The sequence below is a fragment of the Protopterus annectens genome, chromosome 16.part0 (assembly GCF_019279795.1).
Source record: "Protopterus annectens isolate FY-2018-M chromosome 16.part0, PAN1.0, whole genome shotgun sequence".
Lineage (NCBI taxonomy): Eukaryota > Metazoa > Chordata > Ceratodontiformes > Protopteridae > Protopterus > Protopterus annectens.
The window spans coordinates 246,921,921-246,940,538 of record NC_056750.1 but is presented as its reverse complement, the minus strand read 5'-3'; the positions used below and the strand labels follow the sequence as shown (position 1 = coordinate 246,940,538).

At 40.9% G+C, this 18,618-nt stretch overlaps 1 protein-coding gene across 2 annotated transcripts in view; it reads left to right on the top strand.

Annotated features, from left to right (window-relative positions):
- PSME1 (proteasome activator subunit 1) overlaps nt 1-18,618 on the top strand; it is a 150,959-nt gene that overhangs the window by 115,459 nt on the left and 16,882 nt on the right. For both annotated transcript variants that reach the window (XM_044058754.1, XM_044058755.1), the window contains exon 11: nt 126-212. In XM_044058754.1, coding sequence (XP_043914689.1) covers nt 126-212 — 87 coding nt within the window. The remainder of the gene's footprint in view (nt 1-125; nt 213-18,618) is intronic.

Below are 18,618 nucleotides of genomic sequence, written 5' to 3'. Positions count from 1 at the left end.
AGATTTGTTTAATTGGTCAGTCATGTGATGGTGTGTAGTATGTCTGTTTCCATGGTACTTTTATCAGCTGCATGAAATAAATTGCTAATTAACGGTAATATAATTCATCTGTCTTCTTGCCTTAGGGGGATTATCGGCAGCTCGTGCATGAGCTTGACGAGGCAGAATATGCTGAGATTCGTGCCATGCTGCTCGAGGTCAGAAACACTTATGTAAGTGCTTTATGACATTCACTATGCAACTATATAATAGTTTCTTAAGCGCCCACAGATTTCTGATCATTTTTCCATTAGCAGTTACTCTGAATCCTTTGGAAAAGGTCTGTGCAGTTGTCCACAGATTTCAGCACAAGCATAGACCATTTTCATCAACCAGTACAAAGGTCACATGGAATCAGAGGAATTTTTTTTTTTTGTGCAATACAGTAAAGCATGTTTTTTAGAAAAGAAATTATTTTTAAATTGTTGAAAGAAAAAACATATAGGTTCATAGCCTCGTAGGAGTTTACTAGGCTAATGGCCCTAGGGCCTTTACAAGCCTAGCCATATAGAAAAAAACATGTACCCTAATGGACCATAGTTAGATGGTCGTTGTTAGCAGAGTGATTCTATGATCAGCACTGACTACCTCTGTCCATGAGGGACATAGGTGAATTTACAGTCACCCATCCAGTTGTCAAGGTTCTGCTTAAAAAGGGTCATTGAGGAGCTCTGCTTCACGTGAAGTGGGAGCTTATTCCAGAGGAGTGGCCGACTTTGGGAGATGTATCTGTTTCTCCAGCATGTTTTTTTTTTAATGTCACAGGCTAGGCTGAGATCCTTAGAATGAGTGACTTTTGTCTCATTTGATTTGCGGATGTGCCCCATCTCCATTAGGGCAGAGTCAAGAGACTGCTCTGTAGGCCAGGCAGAGGTCACCTCTCAGCAGCCTGCATGATACAGAGTACAGTGACAGGGCTTTCAGTCTTCTCTTGTAAGTCACATTTTGGAGACCTTGGACTCTCTTGGTTAGAAGCCTCTATGGTCTCTCCAGTTGCTGCAGGTGTCTGGTGAGATACATATAGAAGGGAGCATTTTACTCAATTAGTGTTCTGATAAGGGTCGAGTACAGCGGAGTTATAACTTCCTTAGTCTTGGATGCTATGCGATGTGCTATGTAGAAGGCTTTCCTTACCACTATGGACACATGGTGATTGAAGTTTAGATAGCTATCAGCCTGTGTTCTCAAGTCTCACACAACTGGGTTTGAGCTTAGAGGGGTGCTGTCTATATCATAATTAGCAAGGGCTACTTCTTTGCTAAAGGGGATAATGAGGCAGTTTTTTGAATTTAGTTTTAGTCCATGACTTTGGCACCAGTCATTTGTCTGTGTCAGCCCTTTCTGTGATATGTTTACATCACTGGGGGACTCAATAGGTATTCCCAGTTTGCAGTCATTTGCTAACTTAGTAAACCACAGACCCATCTACTTTTGCATGGACCTCAGAGAAATAGATTTCAGACAGTAGAGGGCCCAACACAGATCCTTGTGGTAGCCCACTGGTAACTGGTCTACTGGTGGAGATGAACTGCCCAACTTTGATAGTGTGCGTTCTGCCGGTGAGCCAGTTGGCTACCCATCTAGTGGTGTATGGGTTTAATCCTTAGCTGGGAGACTTTCTCAATGATCCTGAGTGGGGGATTGTGTCAGAAGCCTTGGCTAAATCTAACCATTGGTAGACATTTTCACACCACTAAAACTAATTCTCATATCAGTGTTCTACATGTAAAGCATGTCTTCATTAGCAAAGTAATTCTGTGTGCTCTGAAAGTGTCTCAGCACAGAAGACTGTATGCTGTTAATGAGAGTTTGATTCCCTCAGCCTTCAGCTGCCTACTTCATAACTCTTTTTCTTAACTAGACAGTCTTCCCAGGTCATTTTTGAAAATGGACATTTATGCCCAGAGAGTTTAACGAGTTAACAAACAAATTCCTCTTGGGCACATCTGAGCATTGACGAACATTCCTGTCGTCTCCGCTTTCTTCCATCACTCTTAACAGAAGTCCATTTCAGAACACATATTCTCTGTCATCCTTAGTTCTCTCATATTCACAACAGAACCTATCTTTGAAAATGGCAGACAAACACTTTGGACTTCAGTGCTTGTGGTTTAACAGCCTTAAATTGACTAAGATTTGTGATGGGGAAAAAAACCTCAGCAGACACACATTCTTCCATACTTCCTCCTTCACCCATTTTTCATGCCCTCTCCCAGCATCCTTCTCCTTGCAGGACTGACAAACTCTGGACAATAGATCTAACATCCTTCCAGGATATTTAGGGTATGGAGAATGGATCTGCCAATGAGAGGAGGTACCCTTCATATACCCATTATGTGACATCTTTCAGGGAATGTATCAGATTATTCTTTAGAGACAGTGGTAACCTTTATTCAGTCTTTTGCCCCTTGACAGTGTGTCCTCTTCCCTCGTTATACACCTTGCAATACAACTGGATAATACTGTGCAGCTCCGATTGTGGAGGAGGAATTCCTTTCTCTTTAGCTGACAAATGAGTAATCTCACAGTTTTAAGGATCTAATGACTCATCCAAGAATTAAATATTTCACTCTGGATTTCATACTTTGAGGTCTCTTACCAACCATCAGATGAGGGCTCCACTGCAGACTGCCTATCCTGAGAGTACTGGTAAACTACGCTTACTCCTTTCAGTAAATCCTTCCCTCCTACCTGTAAACAGTGGAACAGATGAATCTGACTCTTATCACCTCTTATGGAACCAGCATAGGCAAACTCCCCAAGCTTGGGCCAACTAAGATCTGGCTGTGAACTTGCTGATAATATGGGACAGTTTAACACTTACTACTTCCCTTTTTAATGCCAGGAACTTTGATCCCCAAGATGGGAGTTCCAGCCTGCCCAGAAGCATTGTTCTGGACAGCTGTTCTTACCCGAAACTGAGAAGGATCCCTTGATGCCATGCTATAGATGACAATTGGAACACTGCAGTACTCTTCCAGAAAAGAGCAAATGTGATCTCTGCAAAATGTCTCCATTTCCAGGTCTTATCTAGTAAATGCCCTCAGCTGTAGCATATATTTGATCATGTAGAACAGCAACGGTCCATGGTATTTGGGAGGAGTTTTGTACACCATGGGGATAAGGCTTTACTGAATGTCCTACATGGTTGAGAGGAGAGCCAAAGCTGACTTACACTGGTTGACTTTGAAGCTAGACTCTTAGCTGAATTTAGAGAAGGTGCTGATCACACTTGATGTTTTTTAGACCATAACACTATCAACTCTGCAAAGATTAACAGGCATCACACCAATTCCCAGGAGAGTTGTTCACTTGGAGTTTTACCTCAGAATTATTTGTAAAGTCTTTGCAGATTACACACAGATAAAGGAGGGGATTGGGGATCCATGCTGGGTACCCCATGTAATAAAAATGAGAGGGATAGCGAAGTTTTCAAAAACGTACCATTAGGGCTTTCACAGAGAGCTGCCACCTTTAAATAGTCTCTGAAAGTTAACACCCTCAAGGGTCTACACATGATAGGCTTCAAACACCTTGAATATATCAAACATCAGTGCTGTCAGTGTCTGTTTGTCCTCTAAGTTAGGTTTAAAACTGACTTGAAATGAAATGGTCTGTTGAATTCTGATCCTTGACAAACTCTGCCTGGGCTGAATGCATTCACTTGGGTAGAAGCAGTCCAGCTTTTTCACCAGCTCCTTTGCTGCAGTCTAAACAACATTGGCATCTTACTGCCCAACATTAAAGAGTTCTTGGTACCATTTAAAGATGCAGTCATTGCTTGCTAAGTTTTAGATTGTTTTCATCAGCATCTGCTGAATTAGAATACAAAGCCACTATCATGTGGCTGCCTTCAGTAACAGTTACCTGGGGCCTTGTTCTTAAGTACCTTGCAATCCTCAGAATGGTACCTTCCCTTGTAAGGACCTGCGGGTCCCATATCAGCTGCTTCGCCCGCTCAATTCTCCTATAGGTGCATCTCAAACTTAATTATAAATTGTCTGTCAAGTATATGTTTGGAAGACAAACCTAAACTCGCCATTAATTCAAGAATGGAATCCTCCACTTTTTATGCTGGAGTTCAAAAGTCCCCACTTTTCCTGCTGAAAGTGTACCTTGGGTTCTTTACTATGGTGGATTTATTCAGATATGTAAAGATCCAGATATGTAAAGATACAGATCATGGGTATGAAGTAGCATTCATTATATGTTGTTCATTCAAACATTTTCTGTCCAAGTAGCATAGGTTATACCCATGGTTAAAACAGTAACATATTACTTTTCATTATGGAGTGAGATCCTTGCACCTTGCATGTGGGGAAGACACAAAAATATACCCAAAACAGAAAGATTGTTTCAGTGTAAAAGGAAGCATTCTGTGTTTAAATAATTACTTTTTTTTTTTTTACAAACATTGCTGTAGAAACATTCAGCATGCTCTTTGTTGCTGTCTTTGCCCCCACATTCTGTCCATCATCAGCCCCCTCCTGGCCCATAGTTCTGTTCATTCCCCATCATCAGGGTGAGGGTTGCCCAGGAGGAACCATCATTCAGATGACCACCATCAAGGATAGTTCTTGATTTTTCTTTTTTTTTTTCCAACCCTTGCCTTTTGCACAGACCCTACATAGCGCGGGGATGGGAACGTATATTGGGACTTCTGCACAGGATGTCCTCCTTACTTCTGCAAGGGCTGTGCTTCATTTTGTGGGATCCCACTCCAACATATTCAAGGTGTTTTTTTCTACTCTTCACCAAGGAAATCATGCCTCCTAGCTGTACCACCAAGTGTGTGCACTCTTCTCAACCTCCCTGGGAGAGTTGTACTGGCCATACCCCTTCACTTCTTTTCCTTTCTGCCTGGTCAATGCAGTGCTAGTGCTGATGCTTGTAATTGACATCCACTGCTACAGCCAAACTTCATTGCATGTGTTTTTTTAATGTGTATAATCTTGCATGTTATGTCAGCCACAAGTTCAAGCCTGTTGTCAGTAATGTGGCCTCACAATCTCATAGGGCTGCGTTCTCAGTTAAGTTCACAGTTTTATAGTTGGTCAGTTTGTAAGGGGACTGCATACTTTTTTGAAGTAGGTAAGTGTAGCGGTTTATGTTGAAAATAAAGAAGCACGAGACAGCCTTATTCCCTACAGCGATCAAACCTGGACTTCTCCACAGGCATCTAGAGTTCACTTAGCAGCTCTGGTTTCAGTAGGAGCTGGTTGGACAGGATGGGAGTAAGTGGCAACTACCTCTTGCCCAACTAAGGGTAAGTAGATAATTCTGGCACATCATCATCATCTTCTTTCGGCTGTTCCCATTAGGGGTCGCCACAGCGGATCATCTGTTTCCATTTCTTCCTGTCCTCTGCATCATGCTCTGTCGCACCAGCCGCCTGCATGTCCTCTCTCACCACATCCATAAACCTCATCTTAGGCCTTCCTCTTTTCCTCTTACCTGGCAGCTCCATCCTTAGCATCCTTTTCCCAATATACCCAGCATCCCTCCTCAGCACATGTCCAAACCAACGCAATCTTGCCTCTTTTGCTTTGTCTCCAAACTGTCCAACCTGAGCTGACCCTCTAATATACTGATTCCTAATCCTGTCCATCCTAGTCAACACCCATTGCAAATCTTAACATCTTTAACTCTGCCACATCCAGCTCTGATTCCTGCCTTTTCGACAATGCTACTGTCTCTAACCCATATAACATAGCTGGTCTCATTACCCTCTTGTAGACCTTCCCTTTCACTCTTATTGGTACCCGTCTGTCACAAATCACTCCTGACACTCTTCTCCACCCATTCCACCCTGCCTGTACTCTCTTCTTCACCTCTCTTCCACACTCACCATTACTCTGAACTGTTGATCCCAAGTACTTAAACTCATCCACCTTTACCAACTCTACTCCCTGCATCCTCACCATTCCTCTACCCTCCCTCTCATTTACACACATATATTCTGTTTTAGCCCTGCTGACCTTCATTCCTCTCCTCTCTAAAGCATATCTCCACCTTTCCAGGGTCTCCTCAACCTGGTCCCTACTCTCACTACATATGACAGTGTCATCTGCAAACATCATAGTCCACGGGGCCTCCTGTCTAATCTCATCTGTCTACCTATCCATCACCACTGCAAATAAGAAAGGACTCGGAGCTGATCCTCGATGTAAACCCACCTCCACCTTAAACATATCCGTCACTCCGAGTGCAGTCCTCACCAATGTCACACTACCCTTGTACATATCCTGTACCACTCTTACATACTTCTCTGCCACTCCCGACTTCCTCATACAATACCACAACTCCTCTCTAGGCACCCTGTCATATGCTTTCTCTAAGTCCACAAAGACCCAATGCAACTCCTTCTGACCTTCTCTGTATTTCTGCAACAACACTCTCAGAGCAAATATTGCATCTGTAGTGCTCTTTCCTGGCATGAAACTATACTGCTGATCACTAATCATCACCTCCCTTCTTAACCTAGCTTCCACTACTCTTTCCCATAACTTCAAGCTGTGACTGATCAGTTTTATCCCTCTGTAGTTACTGCAGCTCTGCACATCATCCTTATTCTTAAACATAGTTACCAAAACACCTTTTCTCCACTCATCAGGCATCCTCTGACTTTCCAAAATTTCATTAAACAATCTGGTTAACAATTCCACTGCCATTTCTCCTAAGCACCTCCATGCTTCCACTGGTATGTCATCTGGGCCAACAGCCACTGGGGATGCACAAGCCAGTGCATTTCTTTGTACCAGTCCCAAGCCTGGATAAATGGGGAGGGTTGTGTCAGGAAGGGCATCCAGCATAAAACCTCTGCCAGAAATTACTGATGCGGAGTTCTGGCACATACATTGGTGATATTTTGTGAGAACATTAGGTGTTACACCCAGTAGAGATTGAATCCACTATGCCCATGCTGTCTGAGTGCATCACTCAATAAGTTGCGGGAACTCAGCATGTGGAGGCATACCTCCCTTCACAAAAGAACAGTAGTAGAACTCAAAACAGCTGCCAAGGGGGGAAGGGATGCTATCAGATGGACAGTGTAGGCCACCTTACTGGCCCACTCACTATAACTTAAGTGCTCCAAAGAAACAGAGGGCTGATGGGGATTTCCAGGCAGGAGCAAATGGGCCATAGGTCTCTCACCCACTCCAGGAATGCCCGGCTGCTGTCCAGCCCCCAACCCCCCCCCGGCATGTATAAACCAATTGTTGCAGGTAGGACAGCCATCAGGAGATGTCCTGCCAGGAGCAAAAAAATAAATAAATAAAAATTAAGTTGCTATGTCTTAGCTTTGTCTCCCTTGGCTGTGGTCTCTCTGCTCTGTGCAAGTACTCCATATTCAAGGGAGGGTTATTTTGCAAACTTGGATATTGTGCAACATAACTGAACTGATAATGATACTTAGCCTCTCAAAGTCTTCTGAAACTTCATCATTCCCAAATTACTCCCTCAGGATTGGGTTTCAGGTAAACTTACAATTTGAAGAGAGACCCTACACCATCTTTTAAGACTTCTGTGCAGCTCTTTATGCAGAGATGTAAGTGGCAGACACTGTTCTAGGGCACTGATTAATCTCCATGGGAGTTGATAAAATAAAATAAAAAATAAATAAAACCCATTTCACTGAAAAGCGTATCCGTTTCAGGCATGGAAATCAGCATCAGCTCAGCTTTTAGACGTACATCTTTCTTTTTCTGTGGAGGGTAAACTTCCATGCAGGGAACTTTGCACCTGCACCCTCAAACCTAATATAATCATCTCTGAGGATGTTGCATGTTTGTGTAACTGTCCTTTTTGGTGGATGTGCATTTTATCCAAGAGTATTTTATCAAGTACTAGGTCATTGTCCAGAGGTTAGATTTCCCTGTGATTGTGGATGATTTGTTAACCATTTGAATTGTAACCAGCAATTCATCATGTGGTAGTGTGGTTAGGATAAAAGGGCATGAACTAGCTTTACCATCCATTTTTCAAACTGTCTTGTCTGCCTTACAGAGAACACAGTTGTACTGCTAGCAGTACATACATCTGTAGCTTCCAGACTTTGCCAAACAATACATGGGAGTAGGAGTCCTAGTTTTAATGTACAGCACATCACTGTCCTTCATTATTTAAACCACCTTTAGTAAACCTGAGGAAACTGGAGAAGGTGAAGGAGCCTCCAAGCAAGGCTGGCACTCCTTATCAGGAATACTGGTACCCCCTTCAGTCTGATATCAGCATCAGATCCACTTGTGCATGTATCCTCAGTAATAAACTGTCAGGGATACACTATAATAAAGGTATATGTGGATTTGAAACTACACAGGTAGTATTATGTGAGTGTGTCCCTGGTTAAAGTGGAGGATTTCCCCTTTTTTCATTTTTTCATGCATGTTGTACTTGGGTAGTATGTTATTTCTTTATTTGTTAACTAGGTAGGTGGACTGGTCCTTGACTCTGTTATGCCATGACACAGGTTTAGATGCACAGTTTCAGATCTTTAATAAAGATTATAAAACTGAGTATACTGTTAGATATTTATGATGTTTATATAATTTTGTAGCATATAGTTTACATAAACATTTAAGGGTAAATTACAGAGTTTAGCATTTGACAGTTTGGGGAAGAGCAGAGTATAGCAAATGACAGAGAAGAGCAATAGTAAAGTCAGTTATAACCTTCACTTGAGTAGTTAACTATACCTAAAATGACCGACTATGCCTTTACTACAGCGTCCCTGTTAAGACTAACTTCATATAGATTATCTAACTCTACTTCTCATAAACTGTAGTGTTTTACAGTAGAAGTATTACTAATCGCTATACAACTAAAACCTAGTTTTATCTGATGCTTTGTTAACAAGGCTAATTCTAATACACAGACACACAGCACCTTTCCATACTTGAAATTCAATGTATGTTTATGTATCTGCAATGCAAATTGTTATTAGACCGCTTTAAATATGATATGGTCAGTTCTAGCAATGTTAATGAGATGAAGATAAGTAGAATACTTCCATCCTTTGTCCCTGAAGCTTGTACATTTGTACAGTAGTGCTAGATGTACTTTCATTCTTTACTTAATATGGTGTACTCTGTTCTCCTCATTTTTAGAGGAGCATGATGATTCCAGTTTGTAGGAGCAGTTTTACTGAAAGCCTTCTCGTCTCACTACTAGAGGATTTAAGAGGGGCGTATGGTGTAAAAATATCGGGTCTGTATTAGACAAATGAAAGTTTATTTAATCTAATGCTGACATGATCGAAAATCCCAGAACTCAAAATCGCAATTGTGAGGTTGCGGTACAGTGAAGATGGGAATATTTGCCCTTTCCTCACTGTAGTGCTATCTTGGAGTTGGAATATATATTTAACAGGGGGGGGGCACAGCCCCCCACAACTGCAATTTTGAGTTCCAGGATTTTCGATGAGGTCAGCGTTTGATTAGATAAACTTTTGTTTATCTAATATAGACTCAAAATATCTTCATGTTGGTTTTGTAATGAATAGGAAATCATTTGAAATTTACTTTGTATGGAAGAACAGGGCAGAAACTGTTTAATATTTTGAGTGTTAGGGTGGATAGTAATAGCATAGCAAGTACAGTCACAGGTAGCCAGTTAACTTTCCGTTGTGTGGAACAGTGATGTTCCATTTCGGATGAAAGTTTGATTAATTTGCATATGACATTTACTGTTTGAAGTCTTTGAGTGTTGTAAGGAGAGTAGAATGAGGTTTTAGGTAATGCTTAGTTCTTTGGATTAAGACATTCTTAGAAGCAGCTCTTCTGACTTCAAGGGTAAGATGGTTATAGATTTCAGTAAGAGTCTTTTGATATGTGTGGATACTTTACATATGCAGTATGTAAATGTTAGGGTAGGGTTAGTATAGTCCTGTACTTACTGGCTCATTGAAAAGTTAGTTGTTTTTTTTAACCAATTGCAGAGTTTATGATAATCATTCTATTTATTTTGTATAGTGACAGTGTCAGGAAGCAGCTCTATGCAGAATTGTGTCATCTGCAGTGTGTGATATTATCTGAGGGAAGAACAGTGTTTATGTTCATAAATAAAGAACATAGAATTGGGCCAAGTACTGAACCTTTGGGGGGACACATGCTGTAACTGTGTCTTGATCTGTAATGTGGTTGCTTGACTGTACTATGAATGCTTTGCCTCATAAGTAAATTTTGAACCAATTAATTGGGTTGGAATAGAAGTCTAAGGTTTGTTGTTTATGCAGAAGAATTTTATGATTAACACTGTCAAAGATTCTGCATAGACAAATAAATGTAGTTTTTGTCAGCCAGCCCTTTTCCATTGATGCTGTTAAAAGAGTATTGTGTCTGTGACAATGTGAGGTATTGCCATCTGTGCCAGGGAGAATTGGGCAGCGCATATGTAACATATGCCAGCATAATTAGCTGGAGTTTTGTAAATAATTTTTTGTCATTTGACTATCATACTGACTTGTACAGATGCTTTTGTTAAAAATGTATCAACAGTGTAATTATAACTGATTGATTAAATATTTATGTTTAAGCAAATAATTCTGGAAGGAAAGAGTAGAAGTTTTGAAATTATTCTATAATTTTCAAACACTGCAACAAATCTTAGAAAAGCTCTGAGTGTGTACTGTACTAGAGTCAGGTGATCAAATGTGATGTCATTCTATAACCAGCACTGAGAGGATGGAACTCGCACAGCAGCTTGTTTTGTTTTCTTTTCTTTGGAACCTGATATAAAGATCTCAGGGTTATCACAGTCAGATCAGTTCATTTCAGTAGTTGGAAGCTCATCACCTTGCCTAGTGGAAGTGAGCATCTCATCTTGCCTTGCTGAATTAATGATGTTATCTAGGGAACAGTTATTCTTTAGACCGTCAGGAAATACAGTGAGATTAGCCAAGTATTGTTTTTCTGAATCTGCTTGAATCTGTCCAACTGTGTTACTTTTATTATTCCTGTGATTGAAACTCTTGATGTTTATTGCACCTAGATATTTAATATTCTCATGTTTTCTATTTTATTATTTTTTATTAAATATTTTATACCTTTCATTATGGCTGGCCTTTTAGAGATTACTTGTGCTTTTTTTGGTGATGCTTTGACTACTCCGAAAAGCCTTGCTGTTTGGGTTGCACTCTACCATTTATATTAGCATTGATTTTACTCATTATAATTGGATACCCTTGTAAGAGCCAGATAGTGACTGACCGGTGGTGCGTACTTACCTTATTGTCTGGCCAGAAAGTGGCAGAGCTAGTGAATCTGTGCCAGCCTTTCCCAGGAGTGTGGGTGTAAGTGTGTGTGTGTGTGTAAGTGTTTAAATCAAATACTCAGGTGTGGGTGTGTCAGTTACTTGGAACTGGAACACAGTGCTTCAACACAAGTCTTATTTATTTATTTAAATTTGTTGACCGGGAGTGTCCGACTGGACGTAGGTCCATTTTCAGCGGAGGCCCGGGGAGAAAAGCTCCACAGTAAAATAAACAGGCAGTAGTTATATTGGATTACATAGCGATTAACAATTTAACATAGCAATTACTTACAACATATTTACAGATGAAGAACATAGTACATCAGTAGACAACTAGAATCTTTATCTGTGAAGTACATAACAGACATTAACAAATGTTACAATGAGAAGTTCCTGCTGTATAATAAGTACTAGGCTTATGCGCATCTGAGCTTGCTATAATCAAGGTAGTTAGTGGAGTGGAAAGAAAGGTAGTGGTTGGATGGGGTGGATGATATTAGAGTGGGAGTTGCAAGGGCATAGCCAGCATGTTTTTAGGTGCGCTTTTAGTAAAGTTTTGAAGTGGGTGCATGATGGTACCGAGGTAATTGTGGGTGGGAGTGAGTTCCATAATTTGGCTATGGCGCAAGAGAATAGTGCTTCACCAGCAGAGTTATTGGCTTTAGTGATCTGCAAGTGATTTTTGTTGCTGGATCTTAGTGGTCTGGTGGTGCAACAGGGTTGGTGTAGATTCTGGAGGGATGGGACATTTAGTGGATGGTTTACTAGTTTGTGGGCGAGTGAGAGTTGATACCACTGAAGAAGGTGAGGGAGTTCAAGCCAGCCCAGTTCAGCAAGTGAGAGACAGTGGTGACTACGGTAGGATGACCCTGTGGCGAATTTGGTGATTTTGTTGTAGCGGGTCTCTAGCTTGTTTAGATCACATTGCCTTAGGTTGGTATATATTGGAGAAGCATAAAGTAGGGTGGAGATAAGGTGGGAATTTGCTATTGAAATCTTTGCTGCTTTGGTGAGAACTTGTTTATTTCTGTATAACGCTCCTAGTTTTTTGTGGACTTTTTTATGGTCATGGATATGTGAATGTCAAATTTTAGTTTATTGTCTATTTCCACTCCTAGCAATTTGGTGTGTTCAGTTGGGTATATAGTGGTGTTGTCTTTTGCTGTGATGTTAAAGTGAGAGTTGTTTTGAGTATGTTTGGTGGGTTGGAAGATGAGTAGTTTAGTTTTGTTTGGGTTGAGTATTAATTGGGCATCGGATAACCATGTTTCAACAGAGGAAAAGGCTTCTTGTGTGACTTTTTGCAGTTTGGGTAGGGACTGGGCTGAGCAGATGATGGTCGAGTCATCTGCGTATTGTATGAGTGTACCATGTTTGGTGGCAGAGGCTAGATTATTGGTGTAAATAGGGAAGAGTAGGGGTCCAAGGATGAATCCTTGGGGAACCCCTATGGAGACAGGTAGTTGGGGAGATATGTAATTCTGCCATACAATGTTTTGTTGGCGGTCAGACAGGTAACTTTGAAACCAGTTGGTGACTGATTGTGAGAAGGATAGGTTATCGAGGACAGAGATAAGTTATTTGTGTGGGACCATGTCAAATGCTTTAGATAGGTCTAGGAAAGTAGCAGAGGACAGATAGTCATTGTATTTATGCTGAAGGATAGTGTTAGTAAAGGAGAGTAAGGCAGTGGTGGTGCAATGGTTTGGTCAGAAACCATGCTGAGTACTGGAAAGGAGGTTGTTAGTAAGGAGGTAGTCTGAGACCTGAGAGTGTATGCATCTCTCTAGTATTTTGGAGAGTGGAGAGAGAATAGCTATGGGGCGGTAATTGGTTAGTTCTGCGGAGGGTTCGCCTTTGTGGAGGGGAATTATATGTGATACTTTCCACAGTGTGGGAACGTAACTTTCTGACAGAGATCGGTTAATCAAGATGGATACTGGGTAGGCCAGAGCATCAGCTGCGATTTGTAGGTATTCACTTGGGAGGTTGTCTGCTGCTAATTTGGTGAGTTTAAGTTTAGTTAAGAGTTTTTTTATGTTGGAGGTAGGTACAGGAGAAAAAGAGAAGGCAGTGGGGAGATTACTAGTTGAAGGTGTGGGTTGGAGGGGAAGGGGGTTGTGTTGTTTAGCTAGTGATAGTATGGTTTGGGTGAAGTGTGTGTTGAATGAGGTAGCAATATTTTCTGAGGAGTGAGGGATGTTAGGAGGAGGGGTACTGACTTTACCTGGGTGGAGGATGGAGTTTATGGAGGACCAGAATTGTTTGGGGCTGTGTTGTGAGGAGTCTAGGGCAGACTGTAGTATTGGAATTTGTCCTGTTTTATTAGCTTTTTGACGCTATTGCGTAGTTCTAGGAATTTCGGCCTAGCTGAGGGGGTTTTGGTTTTGCACCAGTGCTCCCAGGCTTTATCCCTGTTTTTTCATTTCTGACTTAGTGGTTTTCTGTAGCCATGGAGAGGGTTGTGCTTTGGTTCTGGAAAATCTTATGGGGGCATGGTAATTAAGGATGTTCAGGAAGGTAGTATTAAAAAATTCAACTGCGTCATCTAGACTGAGGTACTTTAGAGGATGCCAGTTACATTCTTTGTGGGATGAGATGAATGTGAGTGGGTTAAAGTTTAGTTTTTTATGTATTTGACGGTAGATGACAGGTTTAGTTTGGTATAGGTATTTTTTGAGTAGGAATGTTGGGGAGTGATCACTGAGGCTATCTGATAAGCAGCCTGTTATATATGACTGGGGGCTCTTACTGACTAGTATCCAATCCAGGGTAGTGTGCTTTCTGGAGTTTTTATTTATCCTGGTTGGTGACTGGACTAGTTGGGTGAAGCCATGAAGGTGTACATGATGGGTTGGATTGTTGCCAGAACAAGATTGCCAGTCAATATTGAAATCACCTAAGATTATAGTTTCTTGGGGGAGATGGTGGGTAGATCAGCTGAGGAGGTTTTCTAGTGGAGGGATGTTTTGGCCAGGTGGGAAGTAGCATCCACTTATGTTGATGGTTTTGTTTTGGTTAATTTTGAGGTTGGTATATATTATTTTTTCATTGCCTATTTGTGGAGCTGATGATTTTAAGATCTGGATGTTTAGATGCTGTTTAAATATTATAGCTACACCACCTCCTTTTTTGTTTAGCCGGTCTACCCTTAGTATGCCGTAACCTGGAGGGAGTATTTGCTCACTGGTAATGTGAGGTTTTAGCCAGGTTTCTGTCAGGATGACTATATCTGGGGAGTACAAGTCTGTGGTGGCATGGAGTTCATGGACTTTGTTGGATATACTTCTAATATTTAGGCTTAGTAGAAGGAAGTCAGTTGGCTTTCTATTGGCTGTAATAGGGGAGAAGTTGTGGTTTCTAGTGTGATTATGAGGACTGGGGTTGGAGATGGGTGGGCCAGGGTTGGGGTGGATGTCTCCACTTAGGGCTAATTTTGATATGCATGAGATTATTAGTTTTCTCAGTTTTTGAATGTGTTTGTTTATAAGGGAAATTTTATGATTGTGCTCTGTGGGTAATGGGTATGGTGGGAGGGTTACTATGTTAAGTTGTAGGGATGCTTTATGTTTGAGTAATATAGTTGGTACAATATGTGGGGGGTGCATAGGGTTGGTTCTTGAGCTGGTGGGAGGGGAACTGAGTGTGGTTGAGACATGAGTGGTGGTGTGAGTAGTAATACAGTGGTAGTGGTTGAGTGGGGGAATGATGGAGCTTTGGTAGGATGTAAAATATGCAAGGAGAGTGCATGCAGTGAGCATAGGAAATGTATGCCTGTACATGTTAGTTGAGGAGGTGTGATAGTAAAGGGAAGATGGAGGAGCTAGTGTTGGGTTAGCGCTGTGGTTGGCTATTGGAAAGATGGGAGGGGTTTGAGTGCAATAAAAGTGGGACCACTGGGGGCGGGAGGGAATAGGGGGCAAAGCGGGTAGAGACCCTGTTAGTTGCTCGTATGAGGGGGCTGGAAACAATCACAAAGCAAAGACAAGTATGTGTTAAGAAACAATCACAATTGACCAAGGACTGCTCTGAAACTGTAAGTCATTTCTTAATTTCTCAGGTGGAAAAACAGGATAACCTTTTATCAGTAGGCTACTGTGGTCATAGTTTAAATTGATCAGTTATGGATACTATTAGCAAACAGAAAGGAATAAGAGAAAGTGGAAGGTGTGTGTGTGTGTGTGTGTGTGTGTGTGTGTGTGTGTGTGTGTGTGTGTGTGTGTGTGTGTGTGGTGGTGGGGGGGGGGCTGCTTACAAGCCAAAGCAGAGTGCTCTCCAGGGGAAAATGAATATTGGCTCAAACAGGTAGACACATACTCAAAGTTAACTGTAGCTGTTTGCAGACAGTTCAGACCCGGACTGCGCTTTTCTTACAAGAATGTTAAAGGTGGTACCGCAGTTGAATACTTAAAAGTGGTGTTAGGTCTAGAAAAGAAGAGTACAGAGAGGAGTAAGTACTTTTGAGATGGTAAAGATATATTATAAAGATTACAAAAAACAAACTGAGCAAATAGCTACCGCATGCAGGACAATGTCCTGAACCACCTACTTAGTATATGCAGATACTGAGCCAATTGGAATAACATTAGAAAAAAAAACCCCAGACAGGTATGCAGTCACAGATAAAAATATAGCGAGCAGCAATCTGTTGTGGTTCTCTAATGTGATTCTATCCACCAGTAACAGCACAAATATATAGAAATAATTTAGACACTAGTATGAGCTGTCTACACACAAAACAATTACATGCATAACATTAGTGAACAAGGTGCAGCTATGCAAATAGACCATACATACTATTATACTAAAAACAACTTGGTGCATACAAATGCTAGCATGCCATAGTAACATCCAATAATAAAGCATAAACCATATTAGATGTCTAACATAATTCAACATAAACATATACAGTTGTAAAATGTCTAATACAATTCAACATAAATAGGCATTTACAGTTGTAAAACACTTACTGGAGAGACACTGAGCCTTCATGGGGCCTGTAGCAGAGTGGATTGTAGTTTTAAAAATGGTGCCTGCTACAGGTAATATTTATTAACTTTGGGATTGTTTAAGGTAATAAACAGGGAAGGGGGAGGGGAGAACAAGGGTGTGAGCAGGTAGTTCTTTGTAGTGCTGCTAATGAGCCAAACAAAGACAAGTATGTGTTGGAAACAATCACAATTGACCAAGGACTGCTCTGAAACTGTAAGTCATTTCTTAATTTCTCAGGTGGAAAAACAGGATAACCTTTTATCAGTAGGCTACTGTGGTCATAGTTTAAATTAACAAACACACAGTATTGATCAGTTATGGATACTATTAGCTAACAGAAGGGAATAAGAGAAAGTGGAAGGTGTGTGTGTGTGTGTGTGTGTGTGTGTGTGTGTGTGTGTGTGTGTGTGTGTGTGTGTGTGTGTGTGTGTGTGTGTGTGTGTGTGTGTGTGTGTGTGTCTGTGTCTGTGTGTCTGTGTGTGTGAGGCTGTTTACAAGCCAAAACAGAGTGCTCACCAGGGGAAAATGAATATTGTCTCAAACAGGTAGACACATACTCAAAGTTAACTGTAGCTGTTTGCAGACAGTTCAGACCTGGACTGAGCTTTTCTTACAAGAATGTTAAAGGTGGTACCACAGTTGCATACTTAAGAGTGGTGTTAGGTTGGGATCTGGAGAGAGACAGATTCCAGTCCCAAGGTCTGGAGGATGTTCCCAGTGTGCTGTTTGGGGAAACTGTGGTTGATGCAGAGAGCTGCATTTGAAAATACTGTGTAAATCCATTCCTGTTCTTAGTGACCATCTCTCACTGGTGTCAGTGGTGAGCATTAAGGCTCCTTGATTAGTGGCTCAGGGTAAAGAGGGCCCATCTCAGTGTCCATTTCTGAATTTATGCTGGGCATCTGTTAACCAGTTCATATCTGTTTAAGTATTCAAAGACCTGATCATAGATAGTTTTTTTTAAATCTTGGGGACTGTGCAGAGTATAGATATTGGCCTAGTAGGCTTGAGAAGAAGATGGACACACACACACACACATTTTTATTAGAAATTATATGGGAATGTTTAGGTTGTAGGGGACTATTAAAGATGTTGAACAAGTGACAAGTGGTTAAGCATGTGGTTTGGCATAGTTTTTTAGGAAAGCAGGATGAGTAGTGTTTTGAATTTTGTTATTTTAGTGTCTTAATTCTTTTTAGTAGTTTTTTTTACAGATTGTGTGAGTTTTTGAAAGTAGAAGGGAAGTGCAAATGGGGAGATTTGAGTAGTGTTTGTTAAGGGGGCTTAAAGCAGTGGTTTGAAACATTGGAGAATGAGGGATGCTGCTGTTTAGACTATGTAAAATAGATGTGTTGGAGGAAGAATGCTGAAAGGTCATGGGTGTACATAGAGATTTTGGAGAATGTCTAGGTTTGCCATAACAGAAGAGTTAGATGCTGTATTTTCAAAAGTAAGCTATTTTGTTATTGCTTTCCATATTTGTTTGGGTTAGAAAGACATAGCTTATAGTTGTGAACATAGGTAGAATGCTTTACTTTTGTTTATTGCCAAGTTTACATTTTTCCCCCAAAGCACATGAAAGCATTATAGTAATGTATATCTTGAATGGATTTCCAGGAAGTCCAGGTTTTGTCACAAACTTCTTAAGAGAATTTTTATGTTGTGTTCTAACCATAGATAGTGTTGGTCCTTTATACATTTCTTATATTTGGGAAGTGATTATTAAGGATACAATTGGTTGGTGAGTTAAATATGTTGAGGGCAGCAGTGCAATCAGTTATTTGATAAAAGGGAGACCAATCTAAGTTACAGAGGTAAGAGGATAGAGAATCCTTTTTCATGTGAGATATGGTTCTTGTTTCTGTTTGTTAGTGATGTTTTGTAGAGTTCTGACTGCAAGAGTTACTTGAACAGGGAGATGATCACTGAAGCTGTCGGGTAAGCATGTTGTATCATTAACCCTACGTGACATATTTATAATGTAGAGATCAACTAGTGTGCCGTTACCCTTGGAGAGATTTGATCTTGTAGGAGTAATAAGTCAGGAAAGGTCTTACTGCAAGAGAAAAGAAGTAACTTATTTTCTTTTGCTTGAAAGTGTGTTTAGATTTAAACCACCAAGGATAATACATTTGTTTTGATGTACTGTTTCAGAATGCCATTTACTGTTGACTAGATGTTCTTTGTGTTTCACTGTTGCAGTCATTACACTTGAGTTATCTGCCAGCAGGTAGCCCTCAGTCAGCATGAATACCAGAGACTTAGTATTTCTGCATCAGTTGCTGTCACTTCAGGACTGACGTCAAGTCATCAGGGGTATAAAAACAGGCAGCCGAT